We start from the raw sequence: 20,285 nt of genomic DNA on the forward strand, positions 1-20,285 counted from the left end.
AATCTCCGGGGGGAGTTGATTCCAGAGGGACGGGGCCGCCACAGAGAAGGCTCTTCCCCTGGGTCCCGCCAGATGCCATTGTTTTGTTGATGGGACCCGGAGAAGGCCAACTCTGTGGGACCTAATCGGCCGCTGGGATTCGTGCGGCAGAAGGTGGTCCCAGAGATATTATGGTCCAATGCCATGAAGGGCTTTATAGATCATTACCACCACTTTGACTTGTGTCCAGAAACTAATCGGCAACCAGTGCAGGCCGTGGAGTTTTGATGAGACATGGGCATATCTAGGAAAGCCCATGATTGCTCTCGCAGCCACATTCTGCACGATCTGAAGTTTCCAAACACTCTTCAGAGGTAGCGCCACGTAGAGAGAGTTGCAGTAGTCAAACCTCGAGATGATGAGGGCATGAGTGACTGTGAGCAGTGTCCAAACAGGGCCACAACTGGTACACCAGGCGAACCTGGGCAAACGCCACCCTCACCACAGCCGAAAGGTGTTGTTCTAAAGTCAGCTGTGGGTCGAGGAGGACGCCCAAGTTGTGGACCCTCTCCAAGAGGGTCAATAACTCCCTCTCCCAGGGTAATGGACGGACAGATGGGATTTTCCTTGGGAGGCAAAACCCACAGCCACTCCGTCTTGTCAGGGTTGAGTTTGAGGCTATTAACAGCCTCCAGGCACCGGCACATCACTTCCACTGCTTCACTGACTGGACATGGGGTGGAGATGTACAACAGGGTGTCATCAGCGTACTGATGACACCTCACCCCATGTCCTTTTCATGGTGCACATGCTAAGGTGGAACAGTGACATGTGCTCGCCCCTGTGGCTCTGAGTGCTAGCAGAGTCCAGTGCAATTCTGCTACCGCACCTGGGCAGGTAGCAAAATCAGGCGCGGACATGCAGGTGCATCACGGAAGGCATATGTGCAGAGGTCGCACACCAAAGCGAGCATGTATGCACGCTCTCATTTTCAGTGCTGGGCGATAACCGGTAGGCAAATGTGGATGCTGCTGAGTCCCTAATGAAAGCAATGTCTTCAAAAGGCGCTAAGTGCAACCCAGCCGTGTGGGGTCACCCACGAACGCGAATCCTAGAAAGAAGAACCTGGACACATTCTCTCTCTCAGTGGAGTGACATGGTGTAGAGCCATGTACCCCTTTTTATTTAGGAACATAAGGAAATGGGGTATAATTACATATAGTACATGTCAAACGATACATCCAACAATACAACTTCAAAGGTATCTTTTGAGTTCTTCCTTTCCCATAGATATCAAGAACCAATTTCCTAAGAGCAGATGTTTTTTCACACCTAATTTCTATGAAGTCTTCTTCCTTATCTTGCTAATCTTCCTTAATCACCCTGTTGTGCTGTTGTAAGCCTTAGGCAATGTAAATTTCCCCCTTTGATCCTATAACGTCCTTTCAGGAGTGGTGAAAACTTTGTGAGATGTTTATTGTGAGATGTGTTATATGAGCCCTTTATTAGGCGGGTTAGTGTCCTCCTGTCTTGGTTTTATAGAATCAGGGTCAAGCAGAGTATTTTTTTCATGCTAGAGGTCCAGATTTTTAATACAATCCTATTCTAACATAATTTGCTATGCTGCAACAGGGAAATAATTTGAATCCCGCCTCGGATTTGGAGGAAGCGAAAGACACGCAGGTTTCTCTATTTCAGGCTGGCCGTTCTGAGCTGCCAACAGTTAGGCCTGCAGGGCTGGCGCTGCGAACTGCAAAGCCAGGCGGAGGAGCTCAGGGACCGGAACAGCGCCCGGAAAGTGGAGTACGATTCTCTGCAGAGGCATTTCCAGCGGCAAGATGGGGAATTTCGCCTGGCCCAGGAAAAAGGGGAGCGGCTACTCCGACAGGTCCTGCAGCGGAAGGTCGACTCGGCCCAGCGGGAGAACCAGAGGATCGAAAGGTGAGAATTTGGGGAGGGGGGGCAGGAAAGCTGAGTCAGGTGTAGGGGGGTCTTGGGAGACCTCGAGGGGTCCTTGGTGCTATTCAAGCCAGGTGGTTTTCCTGTAGACCAGTGGTGCCAAACCTTTATCTTCGGAAGGAAAAGGGGAGACATGATCGAAACATTTAAATATGTTAAAGGGTTAAATAAGGTTCAGGAGGGAAGTTTTTTTAATAGGAAATTGAACACAAGGACAAGGGGGCAGAACCTGAGGTTAATTGGGGGAAAGATCAGAAGCAACATGAGAAAATATTATTTGACTGAAAGAGTAGTAGATGCTTGGAACAAACTTCCAGCAGATGTGGTTGGTCAATCCACAGCAACTGAATGTAAACACGCCTGGGATAAACATAGATCCATCCTAAGATAAAGTACAGGAAATAGAATAAGGGCAGACTAGATGGACCAGGGGGTCTTTTTCTGCCGTCAATCTTCTATGTTTCTAAGAAAATAGATTTAATCTCTTCCCTTTTCCCTGCAGGGAGAAGCAAACCCAACTGAAGAGGGATCTTCAGGCAGCCACCAGATCCATCCTGAGCATAAAGATGTGAGTTTGGCATAGTTTTAGACTTTGCAAACCTCTTTGGGGGTCACCCCACCTGGAAGATGACAATCCTCCACTTAACAACAGTCGTTCAGCTCGGACGGACAGTCGTAAGTCCCAAACGGGGTCATCACGTCACCGTAACTTATTTTAAATCTTCTTCCCTTTTTTTGCGAGGGTCTTTGGGCAAATGCCAGAGTTGTGAGGCAGGGGGGGAAAGAAACCGGTCGTTAAGCAAAACCATTTTTGCTAGGAGGTATTCTTTTGTTACAAACTGAGTGTAAACGTTTAATGGTTTATCATTGCTTTTTTTTGCCTTTATTATTATTATTATTTATTGGATTTGTATGCCGCCCCTCTCCGCAGACTCGGGGCGGCTAACAACAATGATGAAAAACAACATGTGACAATCCAATTTAATAAAACAACTAAAAACCCTTATTATAAAAACCAAACATACACACAAACATACCATACATAACTTGTAATGGCCATGGGGAAGGAATATCCTAACTCCCCCATGCCTGGCAACAAAGGTGGGTCTTGAGTAATTTGCGAAAGACAAGGAGGGTGGGGGCCATTCTAATCTCTGGGGGGAGTTGATTCCAGAGGGCCGGGGCCGCCACAGAGAAGGCTCTTCCCCTGGGGCCCGCCAAACGACATTGTTTGGTCAACGGGACCCGGAGAAGGCCAACTCTGTGGGACCTTATCGGCCGCTGGGATTCGTGCGGTAGCAGGCGGTTCCGGATGTATTGTTTTTAAGGCCCCTAGAAATCGGCGGCGTATAAGTTTAGCAAATCAATAATAAATAAAATACGATTAGGCAAAGATCAGGAGGAAACTGAGCAAGCAATCTTCTTTTAGCAACCCCATCATCCTATGTACGGTGGCGTCTAGGCTGCTGAATGGAGCTAGCAGAGGTATTTACTGGCCGGATGCTCGTCCTGTCGCCAATGAGGAGTTTTGTTCGGCCAATATATTGTCATTGTGCCCTGGGAGCAGGGATACGCTAAGCGCCGGAACACTGGGAATGCCATTCCGGTGGCAGCAATGGAGCGTGTAGCTTAGCTCCATTGCTGCTGGGCATGGACGTGCCATTCACATGCAACGGGCACAATTTCCGGGTTTTTTGCTGCCGCGCATGCGCAGAATCAAAGAAACTGGCAACTTTTTCTGCCGGAAAGACATCCACGTACAAGATTTTGGCTGCTGCGCATACGCAGGAACCAAATCTCACTGCGGCGCCTAGAGCGGTAGCTGGGGCCAATAACAAAAGCAGCCGGTCTGAGCTCCAGCCACACGGCCTGTTCTGGCGATGGCGCCCTGAGCGAGTTGTGGTCTTTGGCAATCCCACACCGTGCACGCTCCCAGCCCCATTCTGGTGGCGGCGGGAATGGTGGCCGATCGCTGCCCAAGAGAAAAATATCCACCACTCAGAAGGAAACTGCTTTAACTGAAATGTTTTTTTACGTTTTCCTCTGAATGTTCTCGTTTGTTAGAGACTCAGAAAAAGTGAAAACGGGACAGAAGTCGTCGGTCGGCAGACGGGACTCCGAAGAGAAGAAAGGAGGTGAAAAATTGTGGAAAAGACCCTTCCGGTAAGGGGGAGTGACCTTTTACAGGCGATCTTTCCTTCCTCCAGGCGGTCCTTGACTTACAGCCATTCGTTTAGTGACAGTTCTAGACACGGCTAAGTCTCCCACAAACTTCTCCAAAAGAATCACTCTTCAAAACAAACAGTCACTTTTATTTTTCTTCACGGCAGTTTATAAACATGGAATATGGTCAGGCAAAAAAGCAAAACAGGAAATTCTCTCTCTCGACTGGGAAGCTAATAGCTTTATGGCGTCCGTTAAGATTCTTTCTAAATAGCTTGGAGATAACAGACTATAAATCACTACTTCAGGCAGAAGCTTACCGGGCAATAGCAGGCAAATCAGCAAAGCTGCTTTGGACTCATTTTGAAGAGTCCGAAGAGTCATAAATCTTTTCGGGATTTTGATCATGTGACCCTGGGGATTCTGCAAGGGTTGTTCAGTGTGGAAAATCATAGACGTTTTTCCCAGCGCCATTGTAGATTTATTTATTTATAGAAACATAGAAACAAAGAAGACTGACGGCAGAAAAAGACCTCAAGGTCCATCTAGTCTGCCCTTATACTATTTTCTGTATTTTATCTTAGGATGGATCTATGTTTATCCCAGGCATGTTTAAATTCAGTTACTGTGGATTTATCTACCACGTGTGCTGGAAGTTTGTTCCAGGGATCTACTACTCTTTCAGTAAAATAATATTTTCTCATGTTGCTTTTGATCTTTCCCCCAACTAACTTCAGATTGTGTCCCCTTGTTCTTGTGTTCACTTTCCTATTAAAAACACTTCCCTCCTGGACCTTATTTAACCCTTTGACATGTTTAAATGTTTCGATCATGTCCCCCCTTTTCCTTCTGTCCTCCAGACTATACAGATGGAGTTCATGAAGTCTTTCCTGATACGTTATTATTGTTAGATTTCTGTGCTGCCCTTCTCAACTGACTCCAGGCTTTGAATGGTGGCTAAACAAACGGCTGTAGTTTGAGGACTCCCTGGGCCCCACTCCCTCCGCTAACGATTGGAGCACGCTCAAGGTTTTCCCCATTCCCACTTTCCGTTTTCTTCTCTTTAAGGTCAGCATCTGCTACTTCGCTCAGCACCGCCAGATGCAAAGAGGTGGTCAAGGGCTGGTTTGAGTAAGTTGGCTGGCTCCATCCTTCCGATTCTTTGCCGGGAAATATACGCAAAAAATAGAATTAAATTAAAAAATAACTAAAAATAAAAATAATAAAATGCAAAAGGAAGCATTAAGCTCCTCCCATATTTGGGTAGACCAGGGTGATGCGACAAATATATTCAATTCAATTTCAATTCAATTTATTAGATTTGTATGCCTCCTCTCTCTGAAGACTCTTCCCTGGTAGAAAGCTGAAAGGATGAGATCCTGTAGCCTAGTGGTTAATTCTCTGCCAGACAAGGCAAAGGCTGCAAGTTCAAATCTCAGTGAGGGTATGGCTAGCTGATGAGGCCACAACAAGGCCGAAATAGATCTATACTAGTTTCCCTTAATTTTCAAATTCAGCAAAAACATGTTACACACACACACACACACACACACATATATACAGTGGTACCTCAAGATACGAACCCCTCGTCTTACGAACAACTCGTGATATGAACCTGGGGTTCAGAAAAAATTTGCCTCTTCTTACGAACTTTTTTCGAGTTACGAACGCAAAACCTGAACTTCTGGGTTCCACGTTCGGGAGGCTGCTGGGAAGCCCCCCGGCTGTTTTAAAAGGTGACCGCCGAGCTGGGGGGCTTCCCAGCAACCCCCCGAACCCCGAACCCGGAAGTTCAGCAAAAGTTCGGGGTTCGGGAGGTTGCTGGGAAGCCCCCCAGCCCGGCTGTCACCTTTTAAAACAGCCGGGCGGCTTTCCAGCAGCCTCCCGAAGCCGAACGCCAAACCCGAACTTCCTTGTTCGGCGTTCGGAGGCTGCTGGAAAGCCGCCTGGCTGTTTTAAAAGGTGACTGCCGGGCTGGGGGGCTTCCCAGCAACCCCCCCCAACCCCGAACCCGGAAGTTCAGCAAAAGTTCGGGGCTCGGGAGGTTGCTGGGAAGCCCCTCAGCCCGGCTGTCACCTTTTAAAACAGCCGGGCGGCTTCCCAGCAGCCGCCGAACGCTGAACGCAGAAGTTCGGGTTTGGCGTTGGGCTTCGGGAGGCTGCTGGAAAGCCGCCCGGCTGTTTTAAAAGGTGACCGCCGGGCTGGGGAGCTTCCCAGCAGCTTCCCGAACCCCGAACTTTTGCTGAACTTCTGGGTTCAGGGTTCGGGAGGCTGCTGGAAAGCCCCGCAGCCCGGCTGTCACCTTTTAAAACAGCCAGGGGGCTTCCCAGCAGCCTGGGAAGGCCGGCGGTCTCCATTGCGGAGCCCAGCCATGTGGGCTCTGTTCCCCCTCTTACCAGCCCAGCAGGCAGCCGCGGCGGAGCCCGGCCCTGTAGGCTCCGTTTCCTGGCCGGCGGTCTCTGTCGCAGAGCCCAGCCATGTGGGCTCCACTCTCCTCCCCGCCGGGTCTCTGTTGCGGAGCCCAGCCACATGGGCTTAACCCCGCCCCTCTGTCCCACCCATCGCCCTTATCCAGCAGAAGCTGCCACCCGAGCGCTCTTGCCTGGTGGGAGGTGAAGCATTGGGGTGGGGGGGCTGTCAGGACACCCCCCACCCCAGCACTTTGCATCCCGCTGGCTAAGAGCAATCGGGCAGCAGCTTCTGCCGGACACGGGCAATGAGCGGGACAGAGAAGCGGGGAGAATCAGCAGGCTCCTTTGGCGGCTGGGGGCTGCCTGGCTTTGTGTTTTTGGCTGGGGGGGGAGGCAGGAGGGCCGGCCACCCCACCCCAGTGCTTCACCTTCCCCCCCCCAGCCAAAAAACCCAAAGGTCCCCACCACAGCACCCACTGCAGCCAAAACGACAAAGCCGGGCAGTTCCCAAGCTGCCAAAGGAGACTTAACCCCGCCCCTCTGTCCCACCCATCGCCCGTATCCCCCCCCGCCGCCGCCCGGTTTCAGCTCCCCATTCCTCCATGTCACTTCGCTCCTGTCCTGGCTAAACCGTGCGGCAGCAAACAGGCTTTGGGGTTATGGCTGGGGGGGAGGGAGTTAGGAAGGTCCTACTTCTCCCCCCCAGCCAAAACCCCAAAGCATGTTTGCCGCTGCACGATTTAGTGGTGAAGTGACGTGGAGGGATGGAAAGCTGAAACCGCCCGGTTTCAGCTCCCCATTCCTCCACGTCACTTTGCTCCTGTCCTGGCTAAACCGTGCGGCAGCAAACAGGCTTTGGGTTTTTGGCTGGGGGGGAGAAGTAAGACCTTCCTAACTCCCTCCCCCCCAGCCATAACCCCAAAGCCTGTTTGCTGCTGCACGGTTTAGCCAGGACAGTAGCGAAGTGACGTGGAGGAATGGGGATCTTCTGCCGGCCATGGGCGACTCCCCACCGCTCGCCCATGGCCGGCAGAAGATCACTCTTGCCCGGCTTCCCCGCGAGGCATCAGGTCAGCATTCTGGGTGGGCGGTGGGCGAGGAGGGGGGAAGCCTTGCGGGGAAGCCAGGCAAGAGCGATCTTCTGCCGGCCATGAGCGAGCGGCGGGGAGTCGCCCATGGCGGCAGAAGATCGCTCTTGCTGACCTGATGCCTCGCGGGGAAGCCGGGCAAGAGCGATCTTCTGCCAGCCATGGGCGACTCCCCGCCGCTCGCCCATGGCCGGCAGAAGATCGCTCTTGCCCGGCTTCCCCGCGAGGCATCAGGTCAGCATTCTGGGCGGGCGGGTGGCGGGCGAGGAGGGGGGAAGCCTCGCGGGGAAGCCGGGCAAGAGCGATCTTCTGCCGGCCATGGGCGAGCGGCGGGGAGTCGCCCATGGCCAGCAGAAGATTGCTCTTGCCCGGCTTCCCTGCAAGGCAGCAGGTCAGCATCCTGGGCGGGCGGGCGGCGGGCGGCGGGGAAGCCGGCGGCTGTGGCAGCTGCTGCAAGAGGCTTCCCCGCCTCCTCAAAGCAGCCTCCCAAACCCAAACTTTCGCTGAGAAGCCCCCCCGCCTGGCTGTCACCTTTTAAAACAGCCGGGGGGCTTCTCAGCAGCCTCCCAACGCCGAACCCGGAAGTTCGGGTTTGGCGTTCAGATTCAGGAGGCTGCTGGGAAGCCCCCCCGGCTGTTTTAAAAGGTGACAGCCGGGCGGCAGCGGTTTTTTGCGGGGGGGGGGGTTTGTTGTTGCACGGATTAATTGACTTTCCATTGTTTCCTATGGGAAACAATGTTTCGTCTTACGAACCTTTCGTCTTACGAACCTCCCCCTGGAACCAATTAAGTTCGTATCTTGAGGTACCACAGTATATTGCATTTATATGCTGCTCACTCTATATACACATACATACATTCTACATACTACATACACACATACTAAAATCTACAAAAACACATACATACATACACACACACACACACACACACACATACACAAACAAAACAAAAGACCCAATGGGTCAATTTCCAAAATCCATTCGGCTCTTGGTAATCTGCAGTTTTAAACTTGAAGGCCTTTTTGTTGTGTTTCTCATCCTGAACTTCCATTACGCACATTCTTGGGGGGGGGTCTGTGGAGGAGGAGGAAACCTGGTTGTAAATGGGCTATGGCGGCAGATTGGAGGCGAAGAAGGTGTGGCCAAGGGGAGGAGTCTGAAGCAAGGGTGAAATCCAGCAAGTTCTGACTGTTCAGTAGCGGGAATTTTGAGTAGTTCACAGAACCGGTAGTGGGAATTTTGAGTAGTTTATAGAACTGGTAGTGGAAATTTTGAGTAGTTCAGACAACTGATAGTGGGAATTTTTAGTAGTACAGAAAAACAGTAGTGGGAATTTTGAGTAGTTCAGAGTAGAAGACCTCCAAGGTCCCTTCCAACTCTGTTATTATTATGGGGTGAGTGCCGTTCTCAATATCATTTTTTCTGCATTTTCCAAGTTTCAGGCTGAAACGTGGGAACTCGGTCAGTAGCGGGTCAATGGAACAGTACTGCAGCTTGTCTTCCTGTGTGGCCGCCTGCCTCCCCTCCGGCGTGGCCGATGAACAAGTAAGCTCGTTCGTTCCGACATCTGTCTATCACAGGGGGGAAATTCAGCAGGTTTTGACCGGTTCTGGAAAAATTTGGAGTAGTTTGGAGAATTGGCAAATGCCACCTCTGGCTGCCCCCAGAAGTGGGGTGGGAGTGGAGATTTTGCAATATCCTTCCCCTGCCACGCCCACAAGCCACGGCCACAAGACAAGACAAGCCCACCAAGCCATATTATTATAAACATAGAAACTTAGAAGATTGAGGGGAGGAAAAAGATCTCCTGGTCCCTCTCGTCTGCCCTTACACTATTTCCTGTATTTTATCTTAGGATGGATCTATGTTTATCCCAGGCATGTTTAAATTCAGTTCCTATGGATTGACCAACCACGTCTGCTGGAAGTTTGTTCCAAGCATCTACTACTCTTTCAGTAAAATAATATTTTCTCACGTTGCTTCTGATCTTTCCCCCAACTGACCTCAAACTGTGCCCCCTTGTTCTTGTGTTCACTTTCCTATTAAAAACACTTCCCTCCTGAACCTTAGGCCTTCCACCATTTTTGTAACCCGTCTTTGGACCCATTCAGTTTGATCCATTTCTTTTTGTACGTGAGGTCTCCAGAACTGGACACAGTATTATTCCAAATGGAGTCTCAGCAGCGCTCTTTATAGCGGGATCACAATCTCCCTCTTCCTGCTTGTTATATCTCTAGCTATGCAGCCAAGCATCCTACTCACTTTCCCTACCGCCTGACCGCACTGTTCACCCATTTGGAGACTGTCAGAAATCATGACCCCTAAATCCTTCTCTTCTGAAGTTTTTGCTAACACAGAACTACCAATACAATACTCAGATTGAGGATTCCTTTCCCTCAAGTGCATTATTTTACATTTAAAAACATGAAACTGCAGTTTCCATTGCTTTGACCACTTATCTAGTAAAGCTAAATCATTTGCCATATTACAGACGCCTCCAGGAATATCCACCCTATTGCACACCTTAGAGTCATCAGCAAATAGAGAACTGCCAATACAATAAATAAATAAATAAATGGCAAACAATAGTTTGACCTCACGACCACTGCATACACTCAATAAGAACGACGTCCACTTAAGGAGCATTGATTTAACCACCGTGAAAAAAAGGCTCGTAAAATCAGACACTGTTAAGTGGCGACTCGCTTTAAGGCTGCCAGGACATAAATTGACTGTAAAAAATATGATTTCAACAATCGAGTTATCGAAGCGTGGAACTCATTACCGGACTCAATTGTGTCAACCCCTAACCCCCAACATTTCTCCCTTAGACTCTCCACGATTGACCTCTCCAGGTTCCTAAGAGGCCAGTAAGGGGCGTCCATAAGTGCACTGGTGTGCCTTTCGTCCCCTGTCCAATTGTCTTTCCTTTCTTTCACCTATCTTATATATTCTCTCCCTTTCATATATCCTCTCATCTAAGTTCACTTTCCCCCTCATTTATATTACCACATGTCTATTTTTCTTCCTATGTATTTGTGTATTGGACAAATGAATAAATAAATAAAAATAAAATAAATAAACTCAGAAAGGCAGGCTCAAAGACGGTCGCAAGGGGAGGACTATATTCAGTTCCACCTCAAGGGGGCAGCAGAGTCAGGTCGACTGTTGTATCTTGAAACCCATTCCTTATCTGCTCCCTTCTCCAGGAAGGGCACCACTCGGAGATCCATGCGCTCGCCTTCTGCCCAAATTCGGGCCTGCTGGCCACGGGTGGCACCGACAGGCTGATCAAGCTCTGGAGCGTGGCTGGAGGTAAGTGGACAACCAAAGGTCTCTCGAGGGGTTGCACATGCAAGAGAAATAGATTTTGGCGATTATTATTTTTTGCTTCTGTGCATGCGCAGAAAGCAAAAATGCACACAAAGAACCAAATCTGCATTTGAGCCGGAGTGGCGCAGCAGGAAGAGGGCAGTACTGCAGGCCATGGAAGCTGACTGTAGATCTGTAGGTCAGTGGTTCAAATCTCATCACCGGCTCAAGGTTGACTCAGCCTTCCATCCTTCCTTCCATCCAAGGTGGGTCAAATGAGGACCCGGATTGTGGGGGCAAGAGGCTGGCTCTGTTCAAAAGTGCTATTGCTAACATGTTGTAAGCCACCCTGAGTCTAAGGAGAAGGGCAGCATAAAAATCGAATGAATTAATGAATTAATGAATTAATGAATAAATAAATTTGCATCGCACTGTGCACTACGGTGCGCCATCCTCTACCCTACTAGTAGCAAACCACTGCAGGCCATGAGTCAGGAACAAGCCAACATGGGTTAGAACTGACATAAGGGAATATTTGTAATAATAATAACAATAGCAATAGTATTTAGACTTATATACTGCTTCATGGTGCTTTTCCAGCCCCCTCTAAGCAGTCAACAGAATCAGTCTCTTGCTCCCAATAATCCGGGCCCTCGTTTGACCCCCCCTTGGAAGGATGGAAGGCTGAGTCAACTTGAGCAGGTGGTGAGATTTGAACTGCTGAACTACAGCTAGCAGTGAGCTGAAGGAGGCTGCAGGGCTGCACTCTAACCACTGCGTCACCCCGGCTCTCTTCTTTCCTTCCTTCCTTCCTTCCTTCCTTCCTTCCTTGCTTTCTTTCTTTCTTTCTTTCTTTCTTTCTTTCTTTCTTTCTTTCTTCCTTCCTTTCTTTCTTTCTTTCTTTCTTTCCTTCCTTCTTTCTTTCCTTCTTTCTTTCTTTCTTTCTTCCTTCCTTTCTTTCTTTCTTCCTTTCTTTCCTTCTTTCTTTCTTTCCTTCCTTCTTTCTTTCTTTCTTCCTTCCTTCCTTCCTTTCCTTCTTTCTTTCTTTCCTTCCTTCCTTCCTTCCTTCTTTCTTTCTTTCTTTCTCCCTTTCTTTCTTCCTTTCTTTCTTTCCTTCTTTCTTTCTTTCTTCCTTCCTTCCTTTCTTTCCTTCTTTCTTTCTTTCTTTCCTTCCTTCCTTCTTTCTTTCTTTCTTTCTTTCTTTCAATAGCATTTAGACATATATTGGCAGAGGTAGCCTGCAAGGCTGCACTCTAACCACTGCACCACCGAGGCTCTGGGACTGCCCCTTTGTTAACCCTTCCATCGAGTTGTGAAGGGTGAGGGGGCTTCGATGGGGGACGCTGTGCCTGCCTCCTTGCAGATGTTGCCAACCCCCTCCCCCTTAGACACCTCTGGCTTTTGAGCTCACTCCCGGCCCTCTGTGGTTGTTTTCAGGCTGCCTGGAGAAGCAGGAGACCTTCGAGGGACCCAGCGGGAGCATCACCAGCCTCGCCTTTGATCCCCTGGTGAGTAGGAAGCGGAGTTGTAGGAAAACTCTCCTGGATCTTTGCAGGTGATGTGAGGAGGAAGGAGCTGAGTGCAGGTGGTCCTTGATTTGCAGCACTTCATTTAGTGACCATTCACATTTACGGCACTGCAGATTTTTGTAGCGGTAGAGAGGGGTCTTTCAATTGCTTATTAGAGCACTTTAAACATCTTAATATATTTTTTTATCCCCTGTGTTCTGTGGGATTTTAGCATGGAAAGAGAGAGGAAGGAAGGAAGGAAGGAAGCAGGGAAAGAAGGAAGTAAAGAATGGATGGATAGAAGGAAGGGAATGAATGAAAGAAAAGAAAAGAAGAAAATAAAAGAAATAAGGAAGGAAGGAAAGGAGACAGAAAAAGGGAGGGAGGGAAGAAGGAAGGAAAGAGAGAAAGAAAGGAACAAGAGATAGAAAGAAAAACAACAAGAGCAAAGAGAGGGAGAGGGAAAGGAAGGAAGGAGAGAGAGAGACAGAGTGAGGAAAGAAAGAAAGAAAGAAAGAAAAGGAAGGAAGGAAGAAACACACAGAGAGAAACAAGACAGAAAAACGGAGGGAGGGAAGATGGAAAGGAAGGAAGGAAAAGAAAGAAAAAAAGGAAAGAAAGAAAGAGAAAGAAAGAGAGAGAGAGAGAGAAATGAGAGAAAAAGAAAAAACAAGACAAAGAGAAGAGGGAGGGAGGAAGCCTTACAACACCGAGATTGATCCGTGTCTCACTGGGGGAGGGGACCCGAGTCACTGAACCACCAGATGAGCAGCAAATAAATTTGAGAAATAACATGAAATTTTAAAATGTTTTTGAAGGAGAGTTTTTCCCCCACTTATGCACAGCAGAGGGAAAGCGAAACTGCTTATGATAGATTTTTCAGAATTGGTATCCCCCACTAATCTTAAAAAGAAAACTCAAAAACATTTGTAAAAAAAAAAGATAACTATTAGAAAATAATCAAATAGTTTTCACCGGGGCATAGCAAGCTTCCCGCCCCATATTTAGGGTGGTGTTGCGGGGTCTTTTGTGCCCCCTGATGTGGCTGTTCTTTGATCCTGTTGTGGTGGGCTTCAGGCCAGCTCCTATGGCTGCTGATTTTGACTCAGAGGAGCTGGGGCCATCCAATCACAGAAGACCTGTCTGGTTTGATGAGGAGTCAGACAGTGAACCAGAAGGAGAAAGGGATGAGGAAGGGGCTGGAGAAGCACAGAGAGTAGCAGAGCCGGTCAGATCTCCAGCCAGAGTTTCATCTGAGTCAGACGGGGAGGACATGATGAACAATCCTATTCTAAATGTCCGAGTCAGGAGAATGCGGGGACGCCAAGAGCAGCTGCACAGACGTAGAAACAGATTCTAGGTCACAGGTGTTAAGAATTAATGACGCTGCCGCAGCCTTGAAAAAAGGGAGGTTTTGCAGATGACAGTGTGGGAACTTATCGTTCAGTTTTTGGAGAAAGACTTTGATGCATCGTGGTTTCTTGTTTCCTTTGGACATCTTTGAACATTCTGACACTCAAGCAGTGAGTAATTTGGCTGACGTAAGCCAGAAAGGCTTCGGCGCTGACTTGAGCGATTAACTCTGACCTTCTGGACTAATAAACTAGCATTGCTCTTGCAGACGCTGAGGCTTGCAGCCTTCTGTACATCAAGAAAACCTTTTGCTTTTTTCCAAGCCTGTGAGTCTGTGTGTGTGTTTGTTTAATTGCCTCATTTTCGGTGGCCCTGAGGCCAGGCAGAACAGATCCAAACCTTCTCCTTGTTTTAGGGGTGTTGCGTCTTAGCTGCCACATACGACAATGCTGCCCAGTTGTGGAAGGTGGGGGACAGCAGGATTCAGGTGAGTCCATCCGGGGTGGGTTTTCTGGGTGGGAGGTATGGAGCAGGACCCCCATGGTGGCCCAAAGCAGGACTGGAAGGGTTCAGAAGAAGCCAAGAAGGATGTTTTATGGAGATGGATGATCTTGGCAATAGCTTCCAGGTTTGGTTGTCCTCGCCTTAATTCTACTGTCGGCACCACCAGGTAGACCTGGCCAGAAAAATAAACTTGTGAGAGTTCTAATCGCTTTGATTGATTATTGATTTTATTGACAATAATAGGAAAGTCGGGGAAGTTATGTGGTATCCCCTCCACTTTCTTCTGTTCTTCTTTTTATCCTTTTCCCTTCTCTCCTCTTCCTCATGTCTTCCTCCTCCTCCTTCCCTTACTCTCCTTCTGTTCTTCTCTTTCTCCTCCTTCTTATCTATCTCCCATCCTCCATCTCTTTCTCTCTCCTCCTCATTTATCTCCTCTTCTTCTCTTCTTTTTATTCACTTTCTCTTTATCTGTTTTCTCCTCCTTGTCTATATTCCTCTTCCTATCTATCATCTGTCTGTCATCTCTATCTGTCTATATCTATCTGTCTGCCTGTCTCCATCTCTGTCTCTCTCTCTATCCGTCTGTCTGTCTGTCCATCCATTCATCTCTGTGTCTGTCTATCTGCCTGCCCGCCTGCCTCTCTCTCTGTCTCTTCTATCTCGCTATCTGTCCATCCATTTCTGTCTATCTCTATCTGTGTCTGTCTCCATCCATCCATCTCTCTCTCTCTGTGTCTATCTATCTTCCATATCTCTCTCTCTCTCAGTCTATCTGTCTCTATCTCTATCTATCTATCATCCATCTCTGTCTGTCTATCTCTCTGTCTATCTGTCTGTCTCTATCTATCATCCATCTCTTCCTGTCTATCTCTCTATCTGTGTCTGTCTCTGTCTGTCTCCATCCCTCCATCCATCTATCTATCTATCATCCATCTCTGTCTGTCTGTGTGTCTGTCTCTATCTATCTATCTATCTATCTATCTATCTATCTATCTATCTATCTATCTCTTTATCTCTCTATCATCCATCTCTGTCTGTCTCTCTCTCTCTCTCTCTATCTCTATCTAGCCATCCATCCATCTATCCATCTCTGTCTGTCTCTATCCATTTATCTATCTAGCCATCCATTCATATCTATCTATCTATCTATCTATCTATCATCTATCTATCATCTATCTATCTATCTATCTATCTATCTATCTATCCCTCTCTTTTCTTTTTATTCTCTCTCTCTCTCATCTATCTTCCTTCTTCCTCTTCCTGCTCTTCTCCTCCTCTTCCTCTCCATAACCAACATCTACTCTCTATTTCTTCCTGCCTCCATTTCTCCTCCTCCTCTAGGAAATTCTCACCGGACACTCGGACAAAGTGACAGCGGCTAAATTCCGGTCCACCTGGCACCAGGCTGTGACGGGCAGCCGAGACCGGACCGTGAAGGAGTGGGACTTGGTCAAGGGGGCATGTAAGTGGTGGCCAACCTTTTGGGGAGCAGCCGGGTTGGAAAACACACACACCCCTCACCACACACACTTAATGATTGACGGCTCTCCATCCCGGCAGGTTCTAGGACCATCCAGGTCTTCTCTTACTGCAACGATGTTGTGTGTTGCAACAATGTGATTGTGAGCGGCCACCACGACAAGATGATCCGTTTCTGGGACAGCAGGTGAGCGGGCTCCGAAAGCAGGATGCTACCTGAGTCGTAGGTCCTGTCGACAATTTAAAAATATTTTGTTTTGTTTTGTTTGCAAGGTTAAAATAATAATTGTACCTATTGCCTGATTTTTTTTATTTTTTATTTTTAAATAATCTTTATTGTGTTTTTTTTTTGTTAAAAAACAAACATACAAACATATGTGTTAGTACTATGTACATAACAGTTAGGTTGGACAATATATAAACAAGCTAACAATGGATGCTTGTATTTATTGAAACAGTGTTGGGAATTGCCACAAGAGGGAGTCAGAAGCACGATTTTATCTCTGTGTTTTTCTGCTTATTTTGTGCTGATTCATTGTGACTGCTTTAGTAAGAACTGTGTGTTCGGAGATAGTTTATGTATTTGTAAGGCTTGTAGTATTGTTAATGTATGGAGAGTTATTGACTGATTTGTCTGTGTATGACTGGATTGTTTAACTTGACTTTGATACTTTAAATAGTATACAGTGATCCCCCGTTTATTGCGTCCCCAACCATTGCGAACAGGGTACTTCGCTATTTTTCAACCCGGAAGTCAAAATACCATCTACGCATGCGTGCCCGTTTTTTCTATGGGCACGCATGCGTAGATGGCAACCGGCTTCCCTGGGTCTTCCCCCTCTTGCTGGCGTCAGCGTGGAGTTTCCCCACCGCCCACGCAAACTCCTCGCTGCCGCCCGCCCTTCGCCCGCCCACGCGGTTCATTCTCGCCGCTTTTGAGCTGAGTCCTGAAGCGAATTCGCTCCAGGACTCAGCTCGAAAGCGCGGAGAGCCAGCGTGGACAAGCCGTTCGCTAGCGCTGGCTATCGGCGCTTTTGAGCTGAGTCCTGGAGCGAATTCGCTCCCGGACTCAGCTCGAAAGCGCGGAGAGCCAGCGTGGACAAGCCGTTCGCTAGCGCTGGCTATCGGCGCTTTTGAGCTGAGTCCTGGAGCGAATTCGCTCCCGGACTCAGCTCGAAAGCGCCGAGAGCCAGCGTGGACAAGCCATTCGCTAGCGCTGGCTATCGGCGCTTTTGAGCTGAGTCCGGAAGAGAATTCGCTCCCGGACTCAGCTCGAAAGCGCCGAGAGCCAGCGCGGAGGAGCCGAAGATTGGGGGCGGCGCGGCTATTTTAAAATGTCGCCGCCGGCATGGGGGGCTTGCCAGCACCCCCCGGACCCCCAACCCGGGTTTGGGGGGCTGCTAGGCAGCCCCCCATGCCGGCGGCAAACAGCCGCGCCGCCCCCAATCTTCGGTTCCTCGCTAGCGCTGTGGGAGTAAAAACACCATCTGCACATGCGCAGATGGTGTTTTTACTTCCGCAGCGCTACTTCGCGAAAACCTGCTCGTTGCGGGGGGTCCTGGAACGGAACCCTCGCAACGAGCGGGGGATCACTGTACTATGAATATTGATTGATTGATTGATTGATTGATTGATTGATTGATTGGATTTGTATGCCGCCCTTCTCCAAGAACTTAGGGCAGCTCACAACAAATAAATAGGTAAACTATTATTTACTGACCTCTTAGGAATTGGGAGAGATCAACAGGTGGATAGTCTAAGGGAAAGGTTTTGGGGGTAAGATGATGATACTACAGAGTCAGGTAGTTAGTTCCATGCATCAACCACTCGCTTACAAAAGTCATATTTCCTGCAGTCGAGTTTGAAGCGGTTTACTTTGAGTTTGTATCTATTGTGTGCTCGTGTGTTGTTGTGGTTGAAGCTGAAGTAGTCACTGACAGGAAGGATGTTGTAGCAGATGATTTTATGGGCTATACTTGGGTCGTGTTTAAGGCGATGTAGTTCTAAGCTTTCTAAACCGAGGATTGTAAGTCTGGTTGCATAGGGGATTCTGTTGCGAGTGGAGGAGTGGGGGGCTCTTCTAGTAAAGTATCTCTGGACATTTTCTATAGTGTTTATGTCAGAAATGCGGTGGGGGTTCCAGACAGATGAGCTGTATTCAAGGATTGGTCTGGTGAACGTTTTGTATGCTCTGGTTAGTAGTGTGAGTTTACCGGAGCAGAAGTTATGTAGGATTAGGTGAACAACACTTGAAGCCTTTTTGGCGATGTTATTGCAATGGGCTTTGGCACTTAGGTCATTGGATAGGAGTATTCCATATTGTATGCTCTGGTTAGTAGTGTGAGTGTATTTATTCTCTATGTTGTCTTAGTTTATGAGACTTGCCTATATAGCCTATTCTTTTTAATATGTTTGTGAGTGACATAGGGGAAGGTTTGGTAGGGAAGGTTTGCCTATTTGCCGATGACTCTAAAGTGGGTTGATATTCCTGGAGGCGTCTGTAATATGGTAAATGATTTAGCTTTACTAGATAAATGGTCAAAGCAATGGAAACTGCAGTTTAATGTTTCCAAATGTAAAATAATACACCTGGGGAAAAGGAATCCTCAATCTGAGTATTGTATTGGCAGTTCTGTGTTAGCAAAAACTTCAGAAGAGAAGGATTTAGGGTAGTGATTTCTGACAGTCTCAAAATGGGTGAGCAGTGTGGTCAGGCGGTAGGAAAAGCAAGTGGGATGCTTGGCTGCATAGCTAGAGGTATAACAAGCAGGAAGAGGGAGATTGTGATCCCCTTATATAGAGCGCTGGTGAGACCACATTTGGAGTACTATGTTCAGTTCTGGAGACCTCACCTACAAAAAGATATTGACAAAATTGAACGGGTCCAAAGACGGGCTACAAGAATGGTGGAAGGTCTTAAGCATAAAATGTATCAGGAAAGACTCAATTAACTCAATCTGTATAGTCTGGAGGACAGAAGGAAAAGGGGATACATGATCGAAACATTTAAATATGTTAAAGGGTTAAATAAGGTTCAGGAGGGAAGTGTTTTTAATAGGAAAGTGAACACAAGAACAAGGGGACACAATATGAGGTCAGTTGGGGGAAAGATCAAAAGCAACATGAGAAAATATTATTTCACTGAAAGAGTAGTAGATGCTTGGAACAAACTCCCAGCAGACGTGGTTGGTAAATCCACAGTAACTGAATTTAAACATCCCTGGGATAAACATATATCCATTGTAAGATGCAATACAGGAAATAGTATAAGGGCAGACTAGATGGACCATGAGGTCTTTTTCTACCGTCAGACTTCTATGTTTCTATGTTTCTATATAGCAGTTTTTGGACTTTTTTTCCTTATACTGTAGTAAACTTCCCCCTCTCTGCTTTTCTCTCCCAGGGACCCTCACTGCACCCAGGTAGTTCCCGTAGGAGGGAAGGTGACTTCACTGAGCCTCAGCCCTGATCAGTTGCAGCTGCTGAGTTGCTCTCGGGACAACGCCCTCAAGGTCATCGACCTCAGGATGCACACCGTCCAGCAGGTGTACAGGTGAGGAGAGCGGGAACCGGAGGTAGGACCAACCCTGTCCAAAGCTGACTGCCATTCCTAGACCAGTGACGACGAAACTGGTCGTGCTGAAAGGGGTGTGTGGGCGGGTGTGCTAGCATGCATGCAAGTGCTCACACCCCTTCCCATGCGCACCCCCAACCGTGCTGCCCACTGCGCATCTCCACAGGCCTTTCTGGAAGCATGATAGGGGGAAAATATGCCCAAACGGGCAAACCGGAAGTTGGGGAAAACGTACTTCCAGTTTGCCCATTGTGCTGTTTTTTGCACTCTGGAGGCTTCAGGAACCTTTCCTGAACCCTCCGCAGTGCAAGAAAACAGCACAACGGCAAACCGGAAGTACGTTTTTCCCAACTTCCGGTTTGTCTGCTGGGTAATTTTTTTGCCTCCAGGACTTCAGGGAAGCTTCCCTGAAGATTCTCTTCTATCTTTTAATTTAATTTAATTTAATTTAATTTAATTTAATTTAATTTAATTTAATTTAATTTAATTTAATTTAATTTAATTTAATTTAATTTAATTTAATTTAATTTAATTTAATTTAATTTAATTTAATTTAATTTAATTTAATTTAATTTAATTTAATTTAATTTAATTTAATTTAATTTAATTTAATTTAATTTAATTTAATTTAATTTAATTTAATTTAATTTAATTTAATTTAATTTAATTTAATTTAATTTAATTTAATTTAATTTAATTTAATTTAATTTTTAATTTAATATTTAATTTAATTTAATTTTTAATTTAATTTTTAATTTAATTTAATTTAATTTAATTTAATTTTTAATTTAATATTTAATTTAATTTAATTTAATTTAATTTAATTTTTTAATTTAATTTAATTAATTTGTATGCTGCCCCTCTCCGTAGACTCAGGGCGGCTCACAGCAATAGTAGAACACAATGTAAAATACAAATCTAATTTTTAAAAACTAAAAAACCCATAATTAAAAA

At 47.1% G+C, this 20,285-nt stretch overlaps 1 protein-coding gene across 1 annotated transcript in view; it reads left to right on the top strand.

Moving 5' to 3' along the window:
* Nucleotides 1-20,285, top strand: part of ATG16L2 (autophagy related 16 like 2) — a 41,050-nt gene that overhangs the window by 13,831 nt on the left and 6,934 nt on the right. The window contains exons 5-15 of the mRNA XM_070749421.1: nt 1,678-1,920; nt 2,441-2,506; nt 4,003-4,101; nt 5,170-5,232; nt 9,038-9,146; nt 10,811-10,916; nt 12,351-12,421; nt 14,190-14,261; nt 15,620-15,740; nt 15,839-15,944; nt 19,161-19,310. Of these exons, the coding sequence (XP_070605522.1) occupies nt 1,678-1,920; nt 2,441-2,506; nt 4,003-4,101; nt 5,170-5,232; nt 9,038-9,146; nt 10,811-10,916; nt 12,351-12,421; nt 14,190-14,261; nt 15,620-15,740; nt 15,839-15,944; nt 19,161-19,310 (1,206 nt within the window). The remainder of the gene's footprint in view (nt 1-1,677; nt 1,921-2,440; nt 2,507-4,002; nt 4,102-5,169; nt 5,233-9,037; nt 9,147-10,810; nt 10,917-12,350; nt 12,422-14,189; nt 14,262-15,619; nt 15,741-15,838; nt 15,945-19,160; nt 19,311-20,285) is intronic.

The sequence above is a fragment of the Erythrolamprus reginae genome, chromosome 4 (assembly GCF_031021105.1).
Source record: "Erythrolamprus reginae isolate rEryReg1 chromosome 4, rEryReg1.hap1, whole genome shotgun sequence".
In the NCBI taxonomy this organism is placed as follows: domain Eukaryota; kingdom Metazoa; phylum Chordata; class Lepidosauria; order Squamata; family Dipsadidae; genus Erythrolamprus; species Erythrolamprus reginae.